Genomic DNA, 19,362 nt, shown 5'->3' on the forward strand with positions numbered 1-19,362 from the left:
ATGTGGAAAATGATGTGTTAATATAAACATCTAATTCTTGTTCCTAGGTTCTCATAACTTCTTAAAGTTGTTAGTTTCCCATTTTGTACAGTATGTGTAGTTTATGGTTTCACTAACAAATGAAAATGAAGAGAAGCGAAGCTGAAGCAAAATGAAAGCAATGCAAAACAAAACTGAAGCTGAGCTGAGCAAAACCGAAGTCGAGCGAAAGGCCCCTTCATTCAGAAAACCTCCAAGTTTAAAACTGAAGATGTTGACTTCTGATTGGTCGAGAGTTGATTGAAAATGATGTCATAATGGCAAATATGGTGTAGTGATGGACCCGTGGTGGGGGGGTGTAGCCTAATACAGGAAGTGATAAAAAAACCAAAACATACGGACACACAAGGGGACGTAACAGTGTCTATATTTTGTGTTCTCAGTTCAAATGTATGTACTAACATGGATGCCTACCACATTAAATTTAAGTATTAATCTTGTGTGTAACCAAAAATAAATAGAGGAATTCTCTATTATATGTGCATAGACAGACTAAGTTAGAAATCAATTGTTAGCCGTATCTACAGTTTAAATTTTAGCTGGCCATGTAGGTTTTTCCCTGATTAAGATAGAGGAAATTAAAGTCCCCCATAAAAAACACTTCTTCCTTTTTATATAAATTCTTGATGCGATCAGATAAAACTACATTGTAAATAATACTGGAATTTGGTGATGTGTGGCACACATCATCAATTACAAGTCTGAAATTTTGTCAAACAGGTTTTGATAACTTAGTGATTTTGTGACGTGTAATGCTATGCCTCCAACTTTCCTTTGTCTTCAAAATACTGAATTCTTCACCTTTTACTTTCTGATAACTATGGTTTTTTGTGTTAGTGGTTACAGGATAGGCAAATGCTAATGCATTAGCTTCAATTTATGGACATTATTTCCATAACACTCATTGCATTTAGGTATGCACATATTGCCTGATCTTTTTATTTTTACTTCCCTTTCTCTCTTTGTCTCTACTCATCTCTACTACCTTTGTCTCTACTTTAATTTATATTCTCCACATTCACATTCTAATTTCACTGTTGTTGATTTTTTCCCCCTAGATTCTTGGCCAATGTTAATTAGTACACTTTTGTTTCAGACAGACGTATGTACATCTGTAGATCTGTAGATCTTTTGTTTCAGACATGCTTATGTACCTCTGTAAATAGGTCTGTACAGATAGTCCTTCCCGGTAGCTGAGAAAACAGAAAGCTTTTTAAAAAATGACTTGCAGTTGTTTGCTTACTGTAGCATGGTGCAGCCAGGATCCTCAAAATCACCATTTTGTTGCTTTTCTTTAGCTTACTCAAAGTAATACTGATAATAATTATGTTCGACACAATAAATCTGCAGTAAAGTGTTTGTCTCTTATGGTACAAACCTTCATGTAGAATTTCAGCTACACATAAGCATTTTTCTTCTTGTTAAGTGTCGAGGAAGTCATGTCTAGTCAACCAAAAAGTAATATTTTTAACAACTCTGAGACTTGGAGGAAGTTAAGTTTTAGTCCTATAATGTCTCAATTCACACTCCTGTTATGTGAATGTAACATAAGCCATTATGTCAGTGTTGGCAGCAGTGTATTGTACATTAACTGAAAGGAATAAAACATAAATTCTACGATTTTGGATCAATTAAAAAAACTGATAGGGTTAAACCTGTTTATTTTACAGAAAACACAGTACTAGGTCATTTGGTTGACAAATGTGTCATGTTGGCCATGGGGTTTTGTGAGGTTTTCAGAGCTGTGACCATCCTTTTGACCTGTCTCCTTTGACTTCAGTACAGAAATTAGGATACTGAAAATGTACCAAAAAAGAAAGAAACCACAAGTATAATCTTGTAGTCGTAAGACTGAGCTGGACAGAAAAAAGGATAACCCTGAAACAACTGTAAGTGATATCAGTCTCCAGAATGCTGGGCTGACACAGCAGAAGGCAGGAGACAGCAGAAGAATTGCAAAGGCTACATCAAAAGATGTAAACCGCTTATCATGGAATGCAGGGAAGCACTGATAACAGATGAAACAGATTAAGATATGTTTCAATGTACAAAAATGAGCCAGGATAGCTTTAGAGCAAGTTTTAGATGAGACCAAGATCATGTTTTCCGAAGTGATAGAAAGGTTAAAGTGTGAAGAAAGAAACTACAGATGCTCCTAAGAATACCACCGCATCTGTGAAGCATGATGTGTGCAAATGATTACTGTAAGTGTTTGGTTAGCTCAATGGATTGCAGATTAGTTATTGCCTCAAAAAGATAAGCAACCAAATATTGATTTTTAAATCTGAATTTTAACTTAAAGACAATGTGTCCCAACATTTATTGTCACTTAAAATATCTGGGATGGACACCATGTTTTTTTGATCAAATGCGATCAAATGTATGCATGGCATTACCACAAAATATAACTATCATATTGTATTGTTATTTAATTCTTAATATTTATTTAGGATTCTTTAGTTTTCTTATTCTTATATACTATAAATCAATTATTCAAAGATTAATCACTGGAAATGTCTTGTATTTCCAGTACTAATTTTTGATTTTTTTTTTCACTGATCAGTATGATATTGAGAATTATTCAGTAGTTTCTACATCAACTTGTGGTTAACATCAAACTGATGTATCACAAACTTTTAACTCAGGAAAGCATCATCAATGTAGCATGCACTTTGTATCTTGAATGCTTCCTGTTCTTTAAGTGCAACAGTCTATACCATGTCTTTACCATGCTGTACATCACATGAATACACTGCAACCCCATGTTATTGTCTGAATGTTTCAAATGTTGCAGCATTTAAATTTAAAAAGTACATTATGAGAATCAAAAAAGAACCAATCCATAATGTCAATAATATGAGCTAGATACTGTATGTGCACATACATTATACAAGATTTCTTGTAGCAGAAATGCTCATGATGTGGCTTTGGTTGCTAATATGTTTCAGTGTTCAGTGACCTGTGGTGTTGGGATTCAGCAAAGAGAAGTCTACTGCAGAATGAAAGGCACAGGCTGGGTAAATGAAGAGTTTTGTAACCCCATCTTGCGGCCCACCAGCACACAGCAGTGTCTTTCCTCTGCCTGTCTTCATTATGAATGGATAAAAGACGAGTGGCAAGATGTAAGTAATGACTGGTATGACTTGAACTCAGAACATTTGTATTTAATTGCATCCAAACCTTTGTTGGGGTTTCTCTCAGCAGACTTCAAAAAGCACCTTGCCTGCAACACAGTAGGTCTCATCTTGCAGGGTTTTGAGCTTTGCCAAAATCATACATGTAAATTTCATAGTTAAAAAATGCTTGCGACCGATTACACAAAGTATGCAATTTATTAATTGCAATATAGTGGTAAAAAGAAAATAGTTTTATTCTCTTATTACTCATTTGTAATCAAGCTTTATAAAGCAAATGTTGTGTAATATATATTATTTCTTATTATATAATCTTAAAAGCACTGCTAAATTGAACTTAATTCTTTTAGTTTAGTATCAGGTACTGTAGTTGTTTAATTAAACATTAGGGTTAAATTTGATAATTGAGTGGAGTTCAGAGCTTATTTGTTCTGTGTTTTTTGGACATACTGTATGATGAGGAAAGAGGAAATTAGAAATTCTGGTTGTAACAGGAAAGGCTGGCAGGAGGATATGGAGACCATGGAGGATAGAGGTTGACTGTCTATACAGATGAATATGTCAGCACTGGAAATTCACTGTGTCTCTGAGGGTGGTGACACAACATCGTCACAAATGTTCTATTGGAGAGAGTTGGATAGGTGATTCTTAACTAACTGAACAAGAATGAAAAATGTGGCTTGCTGCAAATGCAGGGGTCTAGCAAATAATTTGGTTGCGCCTACTACACCTCTACATCAGGCTTCACTGTTTACAATTTAGGATTTAAAGAAAAGCAGCCAATTTAAAACACAGCTAAAAGAATAAAGTGTGGCCGTTGGTTCATCTTTCATTGTGTGAGATTGATGTAGTTTTGCAGTTTAAAAATTGAGTACAAAGGGATAAAATGTAGATGAGAATTACCATTAAAGAAAAATATGCTCTGGTGGCAACTCACGGTTACTTTAATGAAGCAATAGCAGTTTGACTCTGTCAGTGGCAGTGCTGAACAAAGAAGATTTGCAATCATCGTATTATAAATTCTGTTGGAAAATATGTCTATGTTTCTTCACGGGGTAGATTAACCACACTGACAATAAAATAAAAATATCTTATATACAGTTAGAAGATATAAGCCACAGTTTACTGTGGTACCGTATATGTTTTTTATGTATGGTAATATATGAATATATAATTTTATTGTAATATTAGGAGCTAATAATATATGTAATATTATAATTGTATCATCTAAAAAGGAAATTTGCCATTTTAAAAGTTATGTGTGTATTATTTATCATTCACAACATTATTTTGCAGTGCAATGTGACCTGTGGTAATGGAACAATGAAACGAAAGGTTTCCTGTGTGGATCACATGATGAAACCAGTGCATGAGAGCCTTTGCAACTCTTCATCCAAACCTACATCTTCACAGATGTGCAAAACTGTATCTTGCAAATACATCTGGATTACAGGAGACTGGTCACAGGTATCTTGTCAAAGATATGGATGTGAATGTAAAATATTTATAATGTCAATACAGTACAAGTTACACCAGTGAATGCATTTCACCTCAGTGAAACATTATTTTCCGTGAAACTCTGTGTATAAGCATGATATCCATTCAAACACATTCTGAAACTCTTGTACAGGTATGTGTTTGAGCATGAATTGACATACTCTATCCAAAAAAATGAGATACCAGTTGACAATGTTTTTCATATACAATAGCTGTGAAGAATGTCCAAGACATATATATATATATGCTGTACATTTAAATTAAGAAAATGTTTAAGTGCATTATACTAACATTGCTCAAATTCTTCTCTTTTCCTAGTAATCCAGGCATGCAATAACAATACCAATAAATTTGCATTCTTAATTGAATGTTTCTTTTTAAACATGTTCTGAAATATTGAAGGTCAAACACACAAGACTTATTTTCCTTTCAATTTGATTAAAAAATGCTAATTCTTCTTGAAACCATGATATTACATATTTTTAAGTTTGTTTAAAAGTTTTTTTCTGTAAAGTGTAAATAGTAGCTGGAAGTGGGTTGACACAGTGGCACAGAGGGAGGTATTGGTGTCTTGCAGTACTGTGGCTCTGAGTTCACTTCTAGAAATGTGGTGCTATCTGCTTGGAGTTTTTTATGTTCTCCCCGTGTTTGCATGGGTTTCCTCTGGGTGCTGGGTTTTTCCCACAGTCCAAAAACATACTGGTAGGTTAGCTGCCTCCTGGAAAATGTGTCCTAGGTTTATGTGCGTGTCTGTGTTTGTGTCTGTCTCTCTGTGATGGTCTGATGTCCAGGGTGTCAGGATGTAACCTGACTTTCACCCATTGCTTGCCAGGATAGGCTCCAGCTCGCCTGTGATCCTGAATTGGAAAAAGAGGTTAGAAAATGGATGAAAACAAGTGAGTGACAAGTGGGTGTTTATTCTGTGTATTTGCAGTGCTCAGCAAGCTGTGGACATGGATTTCAACAACGAATGATTTCCTGTTCAGAGGTACACTCATCCCAGGATATTTACTCCTATGACCCTCAGTCTTTGCCTCATGCTGACTGTCCAAAGCCATATCCCCCCGACAAACAGGAATGTAATTTAAGACAGTGTCCTCCTGCAGCCTCCTGGAAAGCTGGTCCTTGGAGTAAGGTGAGTATATTTCTCAGACACTGATTTCTTGTGAGGGTTTCATCAACCAAAACAAAGCAGAAGGCTAAGGGTTTTTTTTCAGAAGTTCAGTCAAATTCTAATCATGATTATACATGCTGGTGAATAAAAAGGATAGCGTAGTTAATACTTTAGTGCTGATCGCCTAGCTGAGGAAATGGTAGTGCTGGTCAGAGATTACATCCCCAATCACTTATGAAGGAAGTTGTGTGCAGAGCTCTGTGCAGCCAGGGAGCATTAATGCAAAGAAGAATGGAAGTGTAACATTCGAGTTTGACGTCCACTTAAACATTTGTTAAATTCAACAATTAACACTTAATTATATTGCCGTTTTTATCTAAACACTTAAGTGTGAGAAAGTACGCTCTTATATTGAAGGGTTTCCACTTGGAGAATGTATGTCACTTAAAGACTTTGTTTTTTGTCAATGTTTGACATTTGAAACCTGTGTGCCACATATTTATACTCCTTTTAGACTAACTTCACCCAAGTCTTGACATGGGATATATATTACTGTACATTTCATTATGTGTCAGATATTAGTCACTACATACCTTTTAAGACTAATGTGGATTTGATTGTTGTGTTTCACAGTGCTCTATGACTTGTGGAGCAGGTGTAATGGAAAGAAGAGTGGAGTGCCTTACCACTAAAGGTTTACCTTCTGAAAGCTGTGACCAAAACCAGAAGCCTGAATCCAGGGCTACCTGTCAAGAGCGAGAGTGTAAGACCTAATAGATACCTACCTACTAGATAGCTAATAGATAGCTACCTACTTGAATTACTTCGACCTAATAGATGCCTTGCCTTTATTGTGTTAAATTGTCATTAGAAGATAATGTAACATCAATTTGCAAAATAAATCATTAAAAAACAGCAAATTATATTACAACATAAAATGATGACACTTAAACCTACAATAGATGGTGTCTTTGTTTTGACAACAAAATAGAACCAAATAATAATACGTTTAGTTTTAGTAATAAGGTCAAATAAATGTGGGACTCAAAATATATTTTGAGATTAGGCTGTGCTTAATATGTCAGAATAAGTAATGCATGCAACCACTAAAGTTTTTTTTTCCTAGAACGTGAATTCTGTGAAACCTTTATTGGATATTTTCAGATTTCTTAGAAAATGTAACAGTAACCTTCACTTTTAACCTGAAACACAATACAGCTGTTGAGCCAAGAATTGCAAATTTCCTTTCTGGATGATAAAGTCCAAATGTTCTGAGATACTGCCATTTTCTGTAGGACGGAATGCTTTAATTCTCATAGCCAAGTTTGGTTAATGTAAATGAAAATTATATGTCAACCGTACAGATGAAAGCAACTGCACATGAGAAAAAAATTCTAATCAGCAAACCATAACCACCTTTCCACTTCACAAGGAATGTCCCCACAAACGATATGGAGAACAAGAGTAAAAATTAAAAGTCTTTCTTTTAAAGAATCATGTATTCTTATTATGATAAAAATAATAACGTACCATACATACAATAACACATCCAAAGAAGGCTTCACAGCCGAAACATTGTTTCATTTCTTTTCTTTTCAGCATGGAATAAACCTTTACTTGTTACTTCTTATTATGATGTTCAGTTATTATCAATATTTTATATTATTATTATAGATATTGGTGAAATCATGGTGAAAGTAATAGAATAAGATAAATAAACAGCCTTTTCTATGTGAACAAAAGCATAGTTTGCACTGCATAAATTAGGAACAAGTAAAGGTTTCTTCCATGCTGAAAAGAGAAGAAAAGAAGCACAATATTTCAGTTGTGGGGCCTTCTTCTGGTGTGAAGAAGCATAAATTAAACATTATCATCTCCTGTTGAACAGGTTAAAAAATATCGAAATTGTGTTTACTAATTGTTATTATTGTAGTGTTGCAGTGATCTAGATTATTTCTTCTTCCTTCTCATTGCATGTTTTCAAACATATATTAAGGACTGTTTAGCAACACATTTAATGTTAATTGACATGATTATTTTGCATATGGTTATTTGTTTTTAACATTTCAGGTGAATTGTTCACGAGCTGTAAAGACGTACAACTTAAAGAAGGGTCTCGAAAAGAAGGGGAATATTTTCTCCGTTTTAAAAACAAAATTCTCCAGGTAGGTGATATGAAAATAAGTATTTTACTTTCACCTGACAGGTACTGTATGTTTGTGGCTGTCTTTGCATTTTAAGAAAGTGTTTCAATTACGCTTTTTTTCAGGTCTACTGTGCCGACATGCAGTCTAGTGATCCAAAAGAGTATGTGACTTTACGCAGTGGTCAGACAGACAACTTCTCTGAAGTATATGGATACAGGTATGTCTTCTGGGTGAGAAAATAGACTTTTTACAATATTAAATAATCTTAAAGTTGAGGTGGCATGGATAGGGCTTCCAAGTAGCTTATCTGGAGAAGAACACAGAAACCCTGGTGGTTCGCAGGACCCTCTGATGGTGCCAAATTGAAAGAGCACAACCAGGAAGCTGCTGTATGTCATTAACAGAGGAAGTCTGTCCAAAATCTCGTGCATCTCATGGATGACTTCTACTACTAACACTACTACTACTAATTCAAACAGAATTACATTTTAGTGAGCCTGAATTAGTAACTTTTTTCTCATTGATAGGTTGCAGAACCCATTTGAATGCCCTTTCAATGGAAGCCGGAGTCAAGATTGCTTTTGCAGAAATGACTACCCTGCAGCTGGATACACACTTTTTCATAAGGTTCGACTGGATATCAGTACCATGCGGATAATAAGTACGTAATTATCAGGCAATGGGAAGTAGTAGTCATGAGTTTTAAAGTGTTGGTTCATATAATCTTTTTGTTCCGGTTTGATTTCTTAGTGATTTTGGTGTGCCGTATTGCTTGTTCTTAATATGTTTTATTGCTTAAAAGGTTCTTCCAGGATTCATATTAGCAAAAATTACTTTCAAATTAGTCTGTCACCATATACTGTATAACTGATACCCAGGTGCAATATTACAGATAGGTCAGGTTTCAATAGAGGATGAATGGCAGTGAGTAAAAGCTGTCATCTCAACAAATGACAACTCACAACTCACAATTGTTTAAAAAAATCTAAAAATAATGCTCAGTAGTGTTTTAATCACTGTTTAAAAATATTTTTAGTATACCTAAAGCCTTGCTCTTCTAGGAGGACACCAGTGGTGAATATAATTAAAATAAGTGGTGTTCCTTTCCAGAGACACCTCAGTTACGTCAGTCAAAATAAAAACTAATAGCTATGTGCACATTGTACTTGTTTACACTGGCAAAATTACAATTTTGCACCTTCTGCTTAGATTCAGTAATGTGGTAATATATAGTCACCAGCAGGCCTCAATAAACACCATGGAGTCATGTTTAAATGCCCTTTAGAACCTCTTATATGAAATATTCCTCATTTTCACAGTTGAGGACTCAGTGTGACTCTCCTAAAGCTGAACTAAAACCTCAAGGAACTCTTTTACCCAAACACATTTTATAAATTTTTTAGTTAGATATTTTTATCCACGATTTCCAATATGACTACTAAGCTGCTCTGCTGATGCTGGTTTTAAGTAAAACCAATGTGGAAAATAAATAGGTGCTTAACCTCCTGTTGTTTTTTGGGGAGGTTACTTTGCTGCATTTGGTTTGCCACAGGGATTCTGAAAATGTTTGAAAGCAAGGCTATAGACGTGCGTGAAGTTAAAGTAATTTCAGAAAGTGCAGCATATCTCAACTATAATACAGTAGATGTTGGTTCAAGGCTATATTTCAGCACATTTTCAAAAGTTGTTCAGATAAGTTTCATGAATAACTGTACTTTACTGCTTAAAGACCTTGTAATCTTTGTCTCTCTCAAGAGATTTGATAGGAGGTAGTTCAGACATAATTACCACAGAGAGTCCAATCAAGTAGGGTATAGCTCATAATTTTGATTGCTTTTAAATCTGATATATCTATATTGGGGTTACAATAATTAATTATACATGCACATGACAACATATCTTCATGAATTGCGTAGTCTGAGTGGTATTCTTGAGTTGTTCCAGGAAGAATGAAAACATAACTTTTCTTGCAGCAGGGCAGTCAGTTCTCTGCCATATGTTCATTTGGGGCAACATATGTTTGTAGCAGAGAAACACTCAGAGAGCATGTTACTCATTTGTTTTGTGCTTTTTTTTGTAGGTAGAAAAAATAATGAGTTCAAGATGCTTTGAAGATTATATAGTTGAAACATTCCAGGAAAATTTTTGAACACTCTAATTTACTTGGAAGGCATTCTAGTTATTAAAAAAAGAAAGATTAGTGTTTCCTGCCTGAAACATAGTAACCTCCACTTCTTATAATATCTTAAGGGTCTTGAGCTTTTTGGTATGAATCTATAATTAAGCTTTAAATGTATTTTTTGTCTTTCATTCAGTTTTCTTTATTGTTTGCAATAGTATGCACAAAGATTAATCTTCCTTTAAAAGCAGCTCTTTTTTGTGTCTTAAAAATTAACCACAACATAAGTAGTTTGTTGTTGGTCTACCAGAATTATAAATTCATTGTAAAACTGAAAAATACAAGTTGCCAGTTTTACAATGAAACAGAGTAAAAAGTTATTAAATTTATAGTATCTACAATGTCAACTGTTTTAGTTCTTAACTGACCATATTTCTTAAAATAAACTTCAGAATTGTAGTTCTCTCATGTACTGTATATTCTCTTGTAGCCACAGACCTCCTCTTCTCCCAGACACCACTGGGAAGACCAGTTCCTTTTGCCACAGCAGGGGACTGCTACAGTGCTGCTAGGTGCCCACAGGTATGAAACTGAAGTTTCTCAAAAGTACATCTTGAAAGTTTTTGTCCTTCTTTCAAAAAGAAAAAAATGTTATTTTGTTCTGCATTTTTGCATTAAGTTTCATCCAGAAACCCTTAAGAAAAATTAACATTGTACAGGTTTTTGTATAAAATAGCATTGTGAAGATACAGGGGGTGGTCAAAATAATGGAAACACCTATTGAAAAATTATAATATTTTGGAGTATCTAAATTACAATTAAAAAGGATTCTACACATTAATTATATGTTAATTTCAGTACTAATTAGCATAATGTTTCCATTAAAAAAGATGTCTTGAAATCAACACTTTAATATGTGAGTTTCTAAAGCAACATAAGAGATTAACACATAGTTGGTGCCCTAATTGCAGGTTTGTCAATCACAGAAGCCGCAAAATTATTTAATGTGTCAAGGGGAACAGTATCATGATGAAAATCAAGACGACATATGTCAAACAAGGGAAAACAGCTTCAGGAAAGAGGATCAGTGGTAGGAAGAAAGCTCACTGACAGAGATGGACGGACACATACAAGAATAGTCACTAAAAACCACAAAACAAAACACTCGACTCAAAAATTACCACAGAAATGAATCTACACCTCCATGGCCCAGTCTCAACACAAAACTGTATGTCATGAGCTTGACAAAGATTATATTTATTATAAGCCATTGGGTATCCATTGTAACCAAGGCCAATGCACAGCATTGTACCAAACCTGGTGTAATGATCACCAAACCTGGACTTCTGAGCAGTAAAAGAAAGTGATATGGTCTGATGAATCATCTTTTACTGTTTTACCTACATCTGGATAGGTTTATGTTTGGAGAAAGCCAAAGGAAGCCTTAAACCCACACTGCCTGTTTCCAACTGTTAAACATAGTCGTGGATCTGTTATGTTATGGGCAGCAATCTGGTTGGAGCCATTGAGCACAATTATTACTCCGCATGGTAGAATTCCAGCCAAGGAATACAAAACCAATTTATTGGTGCACTCTATAGTGCAAACACTGTTTCCTCAAGATGTTCCAGTATTCCAAGACAATAACACCCCCATACAGATTGCTAAGAGAAGTTTCATGAACGTCGGTCTTAAGTCAAACACTTCCCTTGGCCTCCTCAATTACCATGTCTAAAAATAATTGAACCTTTATGGGAAGTTCTTGAATGAGTTATTGAGTAAAGAGTGAATCTCCACCTCCTTCATTTTTCAAAGAACTGTAGGCTTTGTTTCTTCAATAATGGATCAGTACAGTACTATCAGAAGGATTGAAGCTGTTCTGAAGGCAAAGGGCTGGCCGAATCCTATCATTTAATAAATATGATGTTTCCATTGAGGTTCTCACATTCTATATATAATATGTACTGTATATTAACAAGTAATAGGTTTATTCCATACTGAAAAAAAGAAGAAAGAGAACACAATGTTTCGGCCGTGGAGGCTTCTTCAGGTGACACCTCCATGCTGAAAAAAAGAAGAAAGAGAACACAACGTTTCGGGCGTGGAGGCTTCTTCAGGTGACACCTGAAGAAGGCTCCACGGCGGAAACGTTGTGTTCTCTTTCTTCTTTTTTTCAGCATGGAATAAACCTATTACTTGTTCCTTTGCAGCCTACGCATGCTGACGCAGCTACCCACCTGAACATGTACTGTATATACGGTATATGTGTGTGTGGGTGGTTTAATCTATTAGTGAAAATTTAATAAATTAAATATGTCTAAAACAGCATTAATACCACATTGCAAATGTTACAAAACAATTACAATCATGTTACATAATTCTTGAAGAAAATGAAAAAAAAGTGTTGGCAAACACCAATTTAGTTATGACATTAAAAAATATATATCCTTACAAAAAGTCCCTTTTTAAAAGGATGTGAAATGGGAAACCTCATGTGTTACCAATTTCCTCAGATCATTGGATAAACAAGTTTGACTTTTGAAATGTAGGGCAGCTTGTTTCTGGCACCACCTAGGTTTTGTTGCTAGAAGGTAAATCGTTTTCATAACCCTCTGACCATTAACATGGGTTTATAATATCTAAACATATCAAAATTATTGCACCAATATTTAGTCCTTCCAAGGTATAGATTAGTGTTAAGAGCTAGCACATTATTTGCTGTAATTGTCACATAAATTGTACATATCATATAACACAAGAAAGAAAATATCTGGATTAAAATGTATGGAATGTCCTCATCTGCATATTGAATTGCAGATATTACATTCCTGCTGTGTAATTATTTTGTTCAAGTATAGTAATTGGAGTTTTATTTACAGGGCCAGTTCAGCATCAACCTGACAGGAACCGGATTTAAGGTGGCTGAATCAACAAAGTGGATATCACAGGGTAACTATGCAACAGTCAAAGTTCACAGATCACAGGTAAATTTGAAGGTTATTGATTTATACTGATTAATTAAATTATTTATACTTATTTATATAGGAACAGAAGAAACAACTCATACATAAATGTGAACATTAAGTCTTAATATATGAAAATATATATATAAAATATATATAATATTTTTTTCCTTTTACTGTTTGTTTCTGGGGTGGCCAGAATCTGCATAGGAAGAAGTGTATATACTGTAGCAGCAAGTGCTCAAGTAGATAGTATGAACTAAGCTCATTAAGTACTTTTTAAGATAAATAAAATTTTAAAAACATTTTGAAACTTTACTGGAAGCCAGTAATGTATGTACAATTAATCAACTGACAAGCTGAATCATGAACATGTTGTAAGTAGGATACAAACGTGCTTTGGTAGTCTAATTGGGCCAATGGGCTAGTTAATAATGTAACAAGGCATGTGTTTCTGGTCCATGGCATGTTAAGGAATATTACCATGGATATAATGTTGAAACAACTGAAATTACATTTAAATAAAAAACATCTGGCATTATGCAATCAACAGTGTTCCGTTCTAAACTTAAATGGAACCATACAGTATATAAATAATGGAACCAAATGGATATTGTAGAAGTGTCTACGATACATAAATACATCATTCACTATCTTAAAGATGGAAGTCTTTGTACTTCGACCAGAAAGGTTTTCAAAGATTTGTTTTTCAAGAAAAATATTGATTTGACTATCTACCACTCTTCTACAGTATATAAGTTTTATTATTTTTATTGTTATATAAATAATTTTTGACTCTTGTTCATTAGTATCATTAGTATTATTCCATTAGTATTTTAGTGTTGTTGCATTTTTCAGTTACTACAGTATGTCTGATGAATGTAATTTTGCATGTTTTGAATACACATTTGAATACACAATCAAAATAAATTTTGTAAATTTTCTATAAATGAATACTTGACTTTTCCTCTTAAGCTTTAATAGTTGTGCATGCTGCTGGAAAGACACATTGAGTAAACAATTGATGACAGTATTCTGTTGTATTTAAATGATATAGAGGAGCAGGCTGGGGACAAAATTACAACAGATTAAAAATGTAATGGAACATTATATCTGGTTGATATTTTGAAGTGTTTTTGCCAGATTTGTTAGTGAAGAAGTTGTCTATGCATACAATACAAATCCAATGTTTTTTTGCTTATGTCTGTAGGACGGGACCAGAATCTATGGAAGATGTGGAGGATACTGTGGAAAATGTATTCCTCAGACTACCACTGGTCTTCTTCTCCAAGTGCTATGAACAAGAAGCTAAAGCTGAAGTGAAACAAATCAAATGCATCTACTGGGAATGTAATCACATTTGTCTGTGAATTCATTTGCCTGCTTATACTGCATCATCATGCTTTCTGGCATCTCTAGACTGAGGAGTGCTTTGTCTGTCTGTGAAAGCAGCCATAGCATAAATGATTTTAGATGGGCCCATATGCTGTGCCAGCTTTCTGGTATGCTTAACATTTGCCAGATGCACAGGTACTGCATATTGGTACGTAAATATTGCACTTCAATTTTATATAAGGTGTCATACTTAGTATACCAATTGAGTTTATCTTTTAATGCAAAGGGACTCACAGAGACTACAGATAAATTCAAAATTTATAACAGATTTTCCACAAAGTTCACTTTCTTAAACCAGATATCTTTTTTGTAACACATGAAGTTACAAGTCCCCTGTACAGTTTTACATATACATGTGGGAATTATGTCAGTGCCATAATTGAATGCTGGTCATTTCTAATATATTTCCAAAAGAACAAATAATTAATTTATTATTATGTATATTTATAAAATACATTAAAATGAAAAAAAAAACATTATAGGATGACAACAATAGTGAAATGTCACAGAACTGTGTGCTACTGAATTACGTCCTTTCAAACAGGGTCAGGGAAGTGGCAGCACAGACAAATGGTCTCTGAAACAGTCAAACTATATGAAAATAAGAACATAAATATTACCTGCAAGCTCCAAGTGCTTCTACTCTGTTACACTATTAAAATATAGTAATGCATCATGTGTATTGTTTCAACAGAGAATAATAAGTAGTTCTTCTACAACAGAAGACATAAAATGTTAACTTTAATGGTAAGATGCTCAAACACCTCACATTGATCCACAAGACACTGTTAAGTAAACAAATACATTTGCGCTGACATTTCTCATGACATTTTTACCATATACAGTATATTAACATTTTATCAAATGGTCGTTTCATTACATGATTCAGCATCTTACAGTGGTTTATTTAATACTGGTATTTACGTAATTACTGTGTCTCTAAGTTGTCCCTGTGTGCTTGTGAACTAGCATCCTTTCCAGGGTGAAGACACTCCTTGCACTCTATGCTTCAGGCACAGGATCTGGGTTGCTACAAACCTTTACAAAGTTTAGTGGTATGATTAGAGTCCAGAGACATCTTGAGTGGCTCAACTAGTAAAGTCGCTCACTTAAAAAGAAGGTTGAGCTCAATGTTCACAGGTTCGCTAGCCGACTGACTGGGATTCCTCAAGTAGCGGAGGATAGGTGCTGGCACACGCAGAGGGCTATTAGTTAGCCAGGGTTCTCCCAGCTCCCAGTTTACAATCCAACTCTACAGGTTTATGGTGCTGTCAGTGAGAGACGTGACTCTCCTGCAATCAGTTCTCGGCCTCTGGAACAGGGCACGAGTGTCCCTGTCATGTTAAAAGACAAATGGATTGGCGGAAACTTTCTCCACTTCCTTATTCTCTCCCAAAGTGTGGTTGCGGGGATGTTGCTCCAATATAGAAAAACACACACTTTGTAACTGTATGACTGCGAGATCTCTTTAAAACCAATTTTTGAGAAAGCAAATACTGTATAACAATTGTGAAAGAGCAAATATAGAGGCAAATCATGCTGTGTGGGACTGAATTGATTTACTTTGTGTAAGAAAACGGTAACTGAACTAGAATTTTCAAGATTAGTATAGTATGCCAAGTTACGTGAAGAGTTTTCTAAATAACCTAGTACGTTATTCAAACCACAGAAAAATACCGCTTTGTAATAGTGTTGACCAATGCTGTTTGTGTAGAAAGTTTATATTTTTAAATCATCACTCATAAAATATATTGGTAGGTAATTAAATCCATGAAATAAATTAAATACTTTATTAAGAGTTTGGAACTAAAATCATAATACTTGCTTTTGAGGTGCTTTCCAGGACTAACAATGGCCACCCCTGCTGTATTGTATGTTGTTAAAACTATTCTACGTTTTAAGAAAACCTTGTAGGAATTGCTGTAAAAACTGGCATCTGAACTAATTCCTTTGTTACTGATATCATAAAAAAGGTTTTGTCTAGCAGGTTATTTCTGGGCTAATAGAGAACCTGTTTTAGCAGTGAAACCATCAAAATCCTCTTTCCTATTGTATTGTGTTCATCCAGGTGTGATGTAAAAAATTAGTGTGGGAGATCCCAGATTAATCATGTTAATTTTATCTTTTCTAGATTTGCAAGCACCATGTTCAGCATTTATGTTTACAAGAACATAAATGTTCTTGTTTCTTAAAGGTTAAGGTACTTTAAAGGGAGTTTAAAACTCAGTCATAAGAGGAGAGAAATAAACAAATGACTGTCTTGATTTTGACATTTTGAACATTTAATGAAAGGAAGAGGTAAAGTATTTTGTGCTTAAAAGTTTTGTAATGTCATCTCAGCATATTTATGAATTTTATGACAGCTGAGTTTGAATTGAGCACAAAGATAATTCTAATCAAATTCATAAATATACATTTGTTAGTAGTTTTGTGGAAGGCCTATTCACCCAAACTGCATTAAACTCTATAGTGCAGTGTTAGAAAAAAAAAGTGTTGATCAATGAAACTTATTACAAGAGTTACTTCTGAGTTACTGTACTTGTTTTGAGTAATAGACGATAGAATTTTAGGCCACAAAATAACAGAATGAAGGAAACACATGGGATCTTTCATGTGCTGCCCAAGTACAATTGACAAATTCCTTCTGTGTTACAAATGAATTATAAACGAACATTTGTTACCTATGTCCAGAGGACTGGAATCTTGTTGACTTGTATTGTTTTCAGTTTTTTTCCCCAAATTTGAAAGGATCTGTTACTACAAGCTTTTCATTCCATGTTTTTTTTTAAACATTACAGCTTTGTCACACAAAAACTAAAATATGCCATTATAATGCTAAAATATAGAGGTTTTGTCATATGCCAAACATGTGGTGTGTGGAAAGGCCTTCTACATGCGTTAACTCTCGACAGAACTTTTAAAAGTTGACCTGAAGGACTAAATAAATACGTTTTATTACCTTAAAGAAATATAAAGTTTAGGTCCTCTGAATTTCCATTTGTTTCCTTAGTTGTTACCTGTGATATGTCATGTATTATTTGTGGTTTTCTGATGTAACTGTCACTTTTTTAGCACACACAGCTTTTGAGCACACTATTGAATGAGGGGAAGTGACATTACACCATAACAAACAAAAAAGGTCACAAGTACTTTTTTGTGCCTTGCAGTACAGTTTTATACATCTTCAGAGAAGATATGTTTGCTGGAGTGTTTATAGTTTATATCAAATCCCAGCACTCATGTATAATTGGCATTTAAGACATACTAGGTTTTCTATGGCTAAATGTATGCACTTGTTCTTATTCAATGATCACTCATGATAAAATCAGCATTTAATCAGTATGTGAGATATTTGATTTTGGAGCCAGCTCTTGTGCTTTTTTTCTTTTTTAATAACACTGGATTAATATGATAAACTTAGTTTTTCCTGCCTATAGAAGCTTTGTAGATCATAAACAATACACTGCTGGGTTCCCGTTGCATAACACCCCTACCTCTCACAGGCATGTATGTACACAAATGTACAGTATACTACTATGGTGTACAATATTTATGTTTGATTGTATTTATTCTGTGCTATTATGTATATACATTTAATGTTGAACACTGCCAGCTAAGAAGCCATTATTTTAAGTTGCTTAAAAAGTATTACTTTTTATAGAATGATTGTAACCACTGAACAGAAAAGATTATATTTGCTACGATATATGGTGCTTTTAACTACTGTAATTACCTCTCATTGACAAAAGAATATGAACATTAATCTTAACACATGAAGTTACTGAGTCAAAGTTACTATTCACAAATTCACTCTTCTATCTGTGCTTAACACGTATTCCTCAGATTTCAGCATATAGTAGAATATACATAACACCAAATGTTCTTACTGAACAAGGTGCTTTGCAGTGTTCCACTTAAACTACATGGAATGTTTAGCTTTAACCAAAGTGTCCAGGTTGCAACTTAGAAAGCTTGTGTCTGACAATGCACCTCCTTTTTAAGCAATACTAAAGGATCCCTGATTAAATTCAGTGAGCAGCTATATGAACTTTGGCTATCATCATTTTTGTGATAGACAGTTCTACCTAGGAGATCTGTATCAGAAATTAAAGAAGAACTTAATGCACTATGTGCCTTAAATTTTGTAATAAAATGAACTAGGAAGTCTGAACTAGGAAAACTCTTTGTATACATTTTTATAATTATTAACAATATGGTTTTGTAACTTATGAGATATTTATGTTTTTTTTATAATTCATACTTGAAGATTATACTGTGTTTTTAAATATTAAATGGACATTTTATATATGAAGTAAGGTGCTTTTTTGCTTTGTTTTTTCCAAAGAAAACATAATTGTTTAAAATGAATCACGCATTCTAATGTATGTAATATATGTGAAAAGGAATCCCTTTGGTGCTGAGATGACAATTGCTGTGAGGATATTTGCAGATGTTTTAGTTATTTTTGCTGTACTAACTGTACTTTACAAGAAATAAAATGTCTTTATCCCAATAATAGCTTGAGTTCTCATTTGCTTCTGCTTCACCAATAAATTATTTCAGTAGTATTAATAATATGAAGGATTGTCAGATTGTCAGAGTGTCTCCTGCCTTCAATTGTGGAGAGAAGGCTCATGTTTGTTACTTGTAAAATGAAGATACCTGTCACAGAATTGGAATTGGAACCTGTCTGGAATTTTGTCATTTTTTTATTCAGTATCATTTTTAATTATGTGCAAACTATCTTTTGAGAACTGTAACTTTCATTGCTGTTAATACAAATTATTTTTCAAGTTACAATTCAAAAGGGACAACAAACAGTCTTTAAAATATCACCGCTTGAGGAATGTGCTTTTCCTTTTTCATGACTCAATGTATGCGATACTGGCAGTTTTTGATAGTATGTAAAACCAGACATTGGAAATCTTTCAAAGTATGAATAAAGTATAGCAGA

General features: G+C 34.2%; 1 protein-coding gene across 1 annotated transcript in view; it reads left to right on the top strand.

Annotated features, from left to right (window-relative positions):
• Positions 1 to 18,902, top strand: part of LOC102692726 (A disintegrin and metalloproteinase with thrombospondin motifs 20) — a 165,268-nt gene extending 146,366 nt beyond the window's left edge. Inside the window, exons 30-39 of the mRNA XM_006642906.3 lie at positions 2,988 to 3,161; positions 4,470 to 4,640; positions 5,605 to 5,805; positions 6,418 to 6,547; positions 7,855 to 7,949; positions 8,054 to 8,148; positions 8,459 to 8,592; positions 10,541 to 10,632; positions 12,930 to 13,034; positions 14,224 to 18,902. Coding sequence (XP_006642969.1) covers positions 2,988 to 3,161; positions 4,470 to 4,640; positions 5,605 to 5,805; positions 6,418 to 6,547; positions 7,855 to 7,949; positions 8,054 to 8,148; positions 8,459 to 8,592; positions 10,541 to 10,632; positions 12,930 to 13,034; positions 14,224 to 14,313 — 1,287 coding nt within the window. The 3' untranslated portion in view covers positions 14,314 to 18,902. The remainder of the gene's footprint in view (positions 1 to 2,987; positions 3,162 to 4,469; positions 4,641 to 5,604; positions 5,806 to 6,417; positions 6,548 to 7,854; positions 7,950 to 8,053; positions 8,149 to 8,458; positions 8,593 to 10,540; positions 10,633 to 12,929; positions 13,035 to 14,223) is intronic.
• The last annotated feature ends 460 nt before the right edge of the window (positions 18,903 to 19,362 follow it).

Source organism: Lepisosteus oculatus, chromosome 7 (assembly GCF_040954835.1).
Source record: "Lepisosteus oculatus isolate fLepOcu1 chromosome 7, fLepOcu1.hap2, whole genome shotgun sequence".
NCBI classification, from domain to species: domain Eukaryota; kingdom Metazoa; phylum Chordata; class Actinopteri; order Semionotiformes; family Lepisosteidae; genus Lepisosteus; species Lepisosteus oculatus.